Here is a 9,971-nt window from a genome sequence, read left to right on the forward strand (position 1 = left end):
CCAAGAAAGACAAGCGGGTACTCATGAGCTACGTGGCCATGATTTTCAAAGCCATCATCGAATCACCGTTGCAGCAGCTGACTTTAAGCGAAATCTATACACAGATGCTCAAGCAGTATCCGGCGTTCTGCGCCAGCAAGAAAGGATGGCAGGTAATGTAGGCGCTTGCTGAAGTTCTTAAGATCTTGTTCAACAACAACAACTGATATGTATGATTTTCTCAAATGTCGTAACAAAGCACAGGTTTGGTGGTATGTAATTATGACTGAACTAGTGGACCCCGCGCAAACTGCGCGGAGTAAATGAGCGATGGGTTACAAAATGTGAAAGATACAAACTCACGAATACAAAATTATTTTCTAACTGGCAGGCTCCGCGGGAGTCGCGCCGAACAAATCAGCTGTAAGTAAACTGTGTTAAGTATTGTTTCCAGACCACACCGGTATGCAATGACAGTCGAAGCTAAATTTATGTACGTTCTGTATCTGTACAAGGGTAATATGGTATTATAGTGTACAACACTTCTACTGTCATCGAATGTTTTTTCTGCAGAAATAAAACTATACCGCACGATATCGATGTTACGTATTCCGCAAACCCGTGCACAGAATGTGCAACGGCTCACAGTTTCCAACTCGTGACTAAGGCGCTTTCGTCACTGAGTTTTTCACGAGGCCTTTGCGTAAAAACGGTTCAAGATATTTTATAAATTTCGAGTGCTCTGTGATGGGTATGTCCTGCTTAACCGGTTAAGAAGCGACGGAATTCGGTTTGGGAAATTAAATATTAAATATGGTTCACCTGAACAACCGTATGACTACCAGTAGTGACGAAGACGCATCTCATTATTCCCATCACATAAACGCGCTCACGCTGTTCATGGAGTCCAAGAAAAGCTCCGTTCATGGACTCAACAAAAATGTGCTTAAATAAAAATTTGAATATATATTTGTGATGAATGATGTACCTGTAGACCTCTACTGATAAATTACATATATTCGTGAAAACGCTAAATCAAGCAAAAAATGCCTGATGACCTGTTTGTGTGTGCAAAAGTTATGATCATGCCAAAGACGGTTATAATGAGGAAAAGATTGAAGGACACGAGAAAAAAACGTGACATGACATTGGCATTACATTGGCGTGACATTACATTGGCTGTGTCTCTGTGATACCACTAAAATTTGGAATCAGGTGTCTCTGATCTGCACTAAAGGCAGTATGCTTTTTCGTTTCTTAAAACTTAATGTCTTGCAAAACCAAGTCCGCTATAATCTCAGTATCAACCACTGCTTCGTGAAAATCCCGCGGATCCCTGGCGCGAAAAATGGCAAAGGTGCGTATCAGCAATACTAAATTACTAAGAGACTTAACGTTAGAAAATTTATCCGCATCTTTAGAACTTTTTGCACTGACTGAGTTCAGATGGTAGAAGCAGGTGAAGGTACCCCGTACTTAACGTTATGTTGACTCGGGTTAGAGCATTAACAAAATGCCCAAAGCCCTTATGCAAATGGCTTTTACAAAAGCACTTAGCGATGGTTCGTAGGCTCCTGCTGGACCATTGATCCGGTTGCCATTGACACGTACAAAGACGGTTACAGTCAGCGACGACGACGGCCAGTGAAGCCAGGCAGCTACCGGAGGAGCCTACCTAAAGTTCCGACGTCCTCCATGAACATCTGCGACAACGTGAATTTCTCGCGGCCGTCCAACACTTGGCTGCAGCGCACAGAGTGGCCAATGAACCCAACCCAGTTGGCATATCGTTCATCCGCTTATCCAAGCTCTGCTAATTTTCCCCTGCATCCAGGAACATCCTTCCCGCAGAGCACCGCTGGGGCCCGGCATCCGTCCTTTATGATCAGCTTTCCACCGTTTCCCAGTGGTTTCACACGTCCCTGCATGCCTAGCGCTGGCTGTACGGTCCAGAATGCCGCCAGTACGGGGAACGAAGTACCGGCGGGGACGGGATCATTCCCGAGGCAGCCATCTATTAGACCTTTCCCGAGTTTCCTCAGTCTCTATTCCGGGCATTTCGATGACAACGGGTGGACAGAGGAGCCTGGCACTATCTAATTGCGCTATGTGGTTCGACCATCCAGTTGCAGATAACAGAACTAGCCAAACTGACATACAAGATGCGGATGAAGATTTATTTGGGTGAATCGGATAAGTGAAGAAGTGGTTGGCATACAGGTTTATGCAGTTACAGTACATAACCATCGAAAAAGAGATTGGAGAAGGGGAAAGAATGGCGGTGTACAAGCAGGTCACAGAAAACTTCGATGCTAAATATTAATCTCGTTCAACGCGTTGTACTGATAGATATACAGCGTTCTCATTATTGCCTGTACGGTTGTACTACAATTTTTGACAACAACGATTTTTAATAGTGAGGGAATTTCTGTAATCAAATTTTCTGAACACGAAAATATACATACATACAACCAGATATAATGGCGGGCAGTTACGATGACTAAGCCAGATTATTGGTAATTATCTCAAATGATTCACAAGGCAGAACTTTGCGGAGCAATGAAGGCGGTTTTCTTACAGGTCATCAGCCGACTGAATATCGGACCGACCAGTAATCCGGTGGCACTGGTGCAGTATTCCGATTACGCCGGTGTTGAGTTCTTTCTAAATACGTTCCGCACGAAAGACGAGGTAGAGTGTGCTCTTAAGGAAAAATTCTTAGTGATAATTAGATCGTTCGGGCAAATCACCATGTCACATAATAAAAGGAATGCGTAATTACTAATAAGGCCATTTCTTCGTCGACATGAACACTCACAGATTCTGCAGCGATCTTATAGAAATGCCTACTGCTGTACATCTCATATGAGTTGATACAACTGACAGTTTTTCAGGTACTGCATAGAATCGTCTCTGGGATAACTTATCAGAACCAGGAAACAGCCACCGATTTGGCTCTACTTGCGCTTCACCAAGACGTTTTCACACTGAGCAACGGCGCCCGCGCCCACAACGCCATACCGCAGCTAGGTACGCAGAACTCGATCTGCAAATTAAATATTTATCATACTGATTTAAATGAATTGTAAATATCATCATATTAAGTTTTAGTAATAAGCAATACTAAAACACTTTCTGCTGGCAGCGGTACTGTTTACCGATGGATACGCCAACAACGGCGACTCTGCATTGTACCAAGCCGCTGAGGTGCATGCCAGAAACATCACCCTGATTTCCGTCGGTATTGGCAGCGGCATTAACGATCAGGAACTGATTGGTTATGCTTCACATCCGCGTAAGGAACCCTTTTACATTGATGAATGTTACTTACTGCGCAGTCACGATATGATGTGCTGTATCCAGGGCTTCTCCGAAATGGCGGAAGCATTCGCCTTCGAACTAGAACAACGCAGTTGTACCGGTAAACGATATTGATAATTTGATGAAAGTATCTCGGTAATCTGCAGTGAACTCGGATCTTCCCATTCGGAACACGGAAATGTTGTACTGGTTCCGGAGGATCCGGAAACCGGCGAACTACCGCCGCCCATTTCCATCATCCTGCAACCCGGACAGGAACAGTACATCTGCTTCCTCGTCCAGGTCTCCAGCGGCGCCACCATTATTCTCAACGGCACAACGGGCATGTTGACCGCGTTTATCTCCTTTTCCGTCACGCAACCGAGCGAAGAGAACTTCGACCAAAAGATATCCGCAGCGGCTGGACAGATGGTAAATCTTGCTGGCCGAATTACCAGAATTCTGATTAGGGAGTATCGATACTGTAGGAAACCTTGTACCTGACTCCGACGATCATCTCTTCTTATGCCGGACCCATTGTCGAGCAAGTACAGATTTGTGTGACATTGGCTGTTGGTTCCGCTGTCAATGGTACCGAGGGCGCGACCGGAGAGACGACCTTCGTCGAAGGGCCCGTGGAATGCGGCGCCGAAGAGCGTGACATGCAGGACAACGATGTGCTGACCATCACCAGCCCGCGCTTCAACACCGTGACCAATCAACCAGCCGGGTACCGCGGGGGCCTCAACTGTGTCTGGAAGATCAACACGCCAGCATGGACAACACTCGAACTGACCTTCAACTACTTTAATCTCCGTGAGAACTTTGATGAAGAACCCGGTTGGAACTGCCACGCACAGGATAAACTCACGGTGGCCAGTCAGGGCGCCGTGGAACCCGGCGGGTACTTGTGCGCCCAGCGACCCAACGGATATCGGTTCCCGGTCACACGGGCGTTGAACCACACGTTCATCACGTTCACTAGTTTGGAAGCCGCGACCAAAGAGTTTGGGTTCAGTGTGACGATCAGGGCTATTGGACGGCATCGGCTGGATTGCGAGGTGACGGAGATCCAGCTGCAGATGCATAGGAAGTACCTTCCACGACAGATGCCGGTTAATCGGTATCACCTGCTGGATACCACATGTCGGGCAACCGATAAGGGTGCACTGATTCAGATGGTCACCGGTTATTATCAGTGCGGAACTATTCGCAGTGTAAGACCAGAAAATTGGAGAACATTAGTAAATGAAAAACACGAATGTAACTATTCCTACTGGCTACGTAAATAATCGATAAATTAATACAAATGTTCTATCTATTGACACATGCAAATTGTATTATCCATATATCGAACAACTTGTTCGCGCAGCGGCTTATTACCGCGCTCTATTGATTTTGCTGGGTTAACCGAAATCCAATCCTGTATTAAGCAACGAATTCAGAAATAATAACTTCCCATGATTTGGTGGATTTTATGGATTGACAATTAGCACGGACTGTTTTGTGGATTGACAATATCGACGTCGGAATGACAATTGGGCTGTTGCACAGATTACTTGGGGGAAACTTTTGTGAACCCCAGGTAATGCGGGTATGTCGTTTCACATCGTTAAACGGCACTCGTTTTCTCTGCTCTGTTTGCTGGCTTGCGGACTTCTTTTGTAGCTTCTAACTATGCCAGGAGACCAGCCAAAAGAGCCTTGCCACATATGTGGAAAGCCCTTCACTAAAGGCGCTGGGCTCTCCAACCATGTTAAAGCCTGCGCCAAGAAAGCACCTACACAAGCTCCTGGTTCCACGTCCTCTCCACCCGACCAACAACCCCTTCAATCCTTTTTGGCCGGGAAGCATTACGCCGTCCCTAAAAGAGTGCCGAAGTCTGTCCGACGCCTGTGTGCTCAGTCCCTGACAGAAGTCCTCCGTACATGCATCAGAGAAAACACATCGGCGAGCTGGGCTGATTTGCTGTTGTTTGGATCAAGAGCCCTCTGCTTGCCCGCCACCAAAACCCTCCGCAAAGAATCCCTGTCCTCCATAATACGCAAAAATTTGTCGGATTTGTCTCGCCATCAACATCCTCCACGTCAACATGCTCCTCCACGAACTCAGCAGGGTGAGCTATCGAGCGAGCGCATGTCAGCCCTTGCCACATCGATGTTGCAGGACAACAACATCAGACGCGCCATTGGGCTGGTAATGGGCGACGATTCAGTAGCGCCAGTAAATGCTGAAACCCTTAAAGAGCTGCGCAACAAACACCCTTGCGAACCAGCGGATAGTTTGTATCCCCCTCCTCCCGACCAGTCTAACGTACCGCCCTTAGTAGCACCTGCCGAAGTGCTACAAGCAGTCATGAGCTTCCCTTCGGGTTCTACCGGTGGCTTTTCGGATCTACGCCCACAACATCTGAAAGACCTCCTAGGCGGCCCGCAAGCCGAAGAAAGCGAGTTGTGCTGTGTTCTGGCTGATTTTGTTAATCATGTTTTGCAGAGAGGCGTTCCAGAGGACATTAGACCGTTTTTCTTTGGAGCAAGGCTAATCCCCCTTGCCAAAAAAGACGGAGGAATTCGGCCAATTGCAGTTGGGGAAACGTTTCGCCGTTTGGTCTCTAAAATAATAACCCAGCGTTGTTCTGACAAGATGAAGGAGTTATGCGGCACTGTGCAGTATGGCTGTGGCACGAAAGGCGGAGCCGAAGCAATTATCCACGGGGTCCGCTCGTACCTGGAAGCTACACACGACGGAGAGCGAGTACTGGTAAAGCTGGATTTTAAAAACGCATTTAACCTTCTGAGACGGGACGCGTTATTGGAAGCCGTAAAACAGCATTTTCCCAGTTATTACGGCTATTTCTGGCAATCTTATCGTTACGCGAGCCATTTGGTTTGTGGGGAAGAAGTCTTGTCGTCCGCCCGGGGGGTGCAGCAGGGCGATCCAAGTGGCCCCTTCGGCTACAGCCTCACATCGCTACCGCTCTTCGATGGACTGGATTGCGATCTGTTTCTGGGCTTTCTTGATGATGTTACTCTGGCCGGTACCATGGAGAAAGTGATCGCCGCGATAAAAAATATTGAAGAAAAAGGGAAGAAGATGGGCCTTGAATTGAATTTCAACAAATGCGAGTTCTACCTCATCAATTCAGCTGCGGATGCGGGTAAGCCTTTGTTGGAAATATGGCCAACAATGATCCAGTTGAATCCAGATAATCTTTTCCTGTTGGGCGCACCTTTACAACCAGCCGGTTGTGCGAAATTTCTGAAGGAAAAGAAAGATCACCTATGCAAGTTTGTTCAGCGGCTCACGAAGCTACCTGCACATTACAGTCTTTTTCTTTTAAAAAATTGCCTTAGCATCCCCAAGGTTTTATATGGCCTACGCACTGCCCGATGCTATGAATTTCCAGAGCTGTTGAAAGATTATGACAAACAACTGTGGAATGGTGTGGAACAGCTGACCAACGTAAGCATAACAGAAGCCCAATGGATGCAGATGGCTTTACCAGTTCGGCGTGGTGGATTGGGAACGCGGCGCATAGAGTCACTAGCTATTTGTGCCTTTTTGGCATCGGTGTACGCTGTGCAGCCTCTCGTTTCCAAATTTTACGCGCCAGCTGGTGAACATATGACGCAATCGGCTGTAGAAAACTGGCTTCAGGTGACACACTGCTCGCTACCAGAAGATTGTGTGCGGAAGTTTCAGTACGTGTGGGATGTACCGATGATTGACAGGGATGTATCAAAACTGATGTTATCAACGGTTGGTAATGAGCGCGCAAGAGCCGTATTGTTGGCTGCATTTAGCAGAGATTCTGGGGCCTGGCTGAATGCATTACCGGCGCCTTGTCTTGGAACGTTTTTACGAGATGAAGAGTCAGAGTAGGAGTGGCATTACGTTTTGGATTGCCCGTAGTGACAGCTCATAACTGCGGGGCATGCGGCAAATTAGTGGAGACGAATGGCCATCACGGGCTTTCCTGCAATAAATCAACGAAAGGGCGATGGGCCAGACATGGAGAAATGAACAGTATCGCCAAAAACTGTTGCGAGAGTGCAGGATTCCCATGTCAACTGGAACCGACAGGCCTATCACCAAGTGCGGCGATTCGACCTGACGGCATGACCCTTATTCCAGTCCGTCAAGGAAAGTCTGTTGTATGGGATGTCACAAGTTGGTGTACAGTAGCCGATTCCCATGTTCACGGAAGTTCGAAGAAGGCAGGAAGTGTGGCTCACCTGGCAGAAAATGAGAAGCGACGGAAGTACTCTCCACTGGAAAGTAGACACCTTTTCTATCCCTTAGTTGTTGAAACGTTCGGTGTCTTTGGCCTAGCTTTAAGTGAATTTGTACATTTTATGGGCCGTAAAACTCGTGAATTAACTGGAGAAGCGCGTTCTACTGCTTTTATGAAGCAACGTTTTAGTTTGGCTGTCATTAAGGGAAATGCTACTGCTGTGTTAAGTACGTTGCCTTTTAACCCGCGGGCGGATAGAGATTTTGGTTGTTTTTTTAATGTTTAAATTTTAACTGTAAAGTAGTGTGCCCGCGCTTGCACTTTTGTTGTTATGGCGGCTATTGCCCAATAAACACATCGATAAATAAATTAGACAGCAAGCACCGCAAATAAAAAAGCACGCCCTTCTATTGACACAATATTAGTCTGCACATTAAAAAAGTAAAATCTCCAAAATTGTGGTATTTCTGTGAACAGGGGAATGACGAAAACCTTTATTTTATTAACCAAGCCAGCGCACCTGGTTTCCAAACCTGCTCCGGCTCTGCAGCCTGCATCAACGTACCGGAAGTTGGCGTGCCATTCCGTTGCAAACTCGAACGCAGAGTGAAACCGTTGAGTGGCGTGTATAACCGTCTGCCAGGGTCCCGCAATCTTTTCGACCTACCGTTCTTGGAGGGCGAAATCAGCATCGGCGTAAAGTGAGTCAACTGACCGCTTAGCAATTTTCAGCTTTCAGCACATACTGTGGTCTTGTTGTTGCAGGATGATGTTGGCTCGCGATCTGAATTTCGCTCCTGTTGAGACAGAGAACTCGGATTTCCTGGATTTCGATTTTCAGGGACAGCGGGTATACTTTAAAGTAGAGGCGCGACGCAAGCGCGGCAGCGCTGTGGCATTTGTCGTACAGGCTGATCAGTGCTGGAGTACTCCGACACCGGACTGGAACGACAAGCGCCGATTTGATATCGTTCTTAACGGGTACGTCGAATAGCAGAGCATCGTTTAGCGCATTCGGTAACCTGTAGCCGGTTAAGTGCACAAAGCTTTAATTATGTATGTGTTGCATGTGTGTTATAGTTGCCCAGTGCATTACGACGACATTGACCTGGGCTTCGAGCGCCACTACTCTCAGGCCCACGAGGACGTGTTCAGCGTCCTAGCCGTCTATTTCAACGAGACGGAGGCGCGGGATCTGCATTTCCACTGCATTGCACGGGTTTGCAGCGTCGGTGTGGATGAGTATTTGTGCAGCAAAGACTGCGTGTGGCCCCCTGATTTCTCTGTACTACGGCAGAGTGGTCCAGTTCTGGCACAGAAAACCGAAGCTGCTATGCAACGGACGGCACAGCTGGGCCATGTGCGCTTCCACGGCCGGCACCGACATACTCAGGACGCAATATGACCGCTATTTCCGGACAACAATTGTTGTATTCGCAGCTGAGTTGTTTATTTACGAAATTGTATGCGTGAGCTGACCTTCCTCTTTATAGCTAATTACGTCACCATGTGTTACTTATTTTATTGAACTACATTTTTCTATGTTTCCGAAGTGCAACCAAAATCGCGCTCTCTTTTGCTCGTAAACTCGCTCGTATTTCAAATTGTGCTAGCAAATTTCTGCAAGACATGAATCAGCGATGAGCAAATCGTTTTCCGTCGGAATTATGGAAAAGCGTAACGATATTCAGTTCAATAAACCAGGCAGAAAATTCCATGTGAAAGCAAATTTTAACTGCTTGAAAGGAGTCATTCGTATATCGAGCGAGAAATTGCAAAGTCATCGTTGCAACGCGTGTCACAATTTTCGATCCCATGTACTTGCGTCCATGCATTACGTTCGGTGTCGTACATCTCTAACGTTTCCAACAATTTACCACGGTTCTTCGTGTTACTACGTCCGCCGTAAACATACAGTTGCGATTCGGCAACGAAAGCACAATGATTCCAGCGTGGCGTGCGCAGTGTGTCTAACGTTTCCCAGGCATGCGTTCCAAAATCATCCGCCAGGTTAAGACGGATGCATGAGTTCGGCAGTGCAGTTTTATTCGTCCATCCGCCAATGACATACAACTGAGAATCTAGTGCCACCATTGCAAATCCATGCCGGTTTTCTGGCAAGTCAGGCAGTGAATCCCACGCATCGGTTTTCGTGTCGTAGCGTGTGACCCATCGGTGGCGACCCAAGCCGGTCATGAAAATTATAGTGTCACCGCAACGCGCTCCAGCGCTGACGTGCCGTATTCTGTAAGCAATGCATCATCACACATTAAAAAGCAGTTCTGTGTCGGACTAAGCACATACGGACTGCTAATTCAAGTAAAAAGGTGGCTGTAGCAAACTGGATGCATTCCAAACTGGGAACAAAATCGGGAACAACTGTCTGGTTAAAATCAACGCTCGCACATAAGTGCCGTCGAAGAACTTAGTCCGAATATTATGTGGCTAACACTTTGGA

At 47.1% G+C, this 9,971-nt stretch overlaps 2 protein-coding genes across 2 annotated transcripts; both read left to right on the plus strand.

Moving 5' to 3' along the window:
• The first annotated feature begins 2,162 nt into the window (after positions 1-2,162).
• Positions 2,163-3,414, plus strand: LOC129590663 (matrilin-2-like). Its single transcript, XM_055485999.1, has 4 exons — positions 2,163-2,272; positions 2,560-2,670; positions 2,874-3,009; positions 3,125-3,414. The coding sequence occupies exons 1-4, from the start codon at positions 2,204-2,206 to the stop codon at positions 3,412-3,414; spliced, it is 606 nt and encodes a 201-aa protein (XP_055341974.1). The 5' UTR covers positions 2,163-2,203.
• Positions 3,415-3,422: 8 nt separating this feature from the next.
• Positions 3,423-8,924, plus strand: LOC129590636 (uncharacterized). The gene is made up of 5 exons (XM_055485971.1): positions 3,423-3,711; positions 3,768-4,496; positions 7,991-8,214; positions 8,279-8,494; positions 8,594-8,924. The coding sequence occupies exons 1-5, from the start codon at positions 3,625-3,627 to the stop codon at positions 8,916-8,918; spliced, it is 1,581 nt and encodes a 526-aa protein (XP_055341946.1). The 5' UTR covers positions 3,423-3,624; the 3' UTR covers positions 8,919-8,924.
• The last annotated feature ends 1,047 nt before the right edge of the window (positions 8,925-9,971 follow it).

Source organism: Paramacrobiotus metropolitanus, unplaced genomic scaffold (genome assembly GCF_019649055.1).
Source record: "Paramacrobiotus metropolitanus isolate TYO unplaced genomic scaffold, Prichtersi_v1.0 Parri_scaffold0000041, whole genome shotgun sequence".
NCBI lineage: Eukaryota > Metazoa > Tardigrada > Eutardigrada > Parachela > Macrobiotidae > Paramacrobiotus > Paramacrobiotus metropolitanus.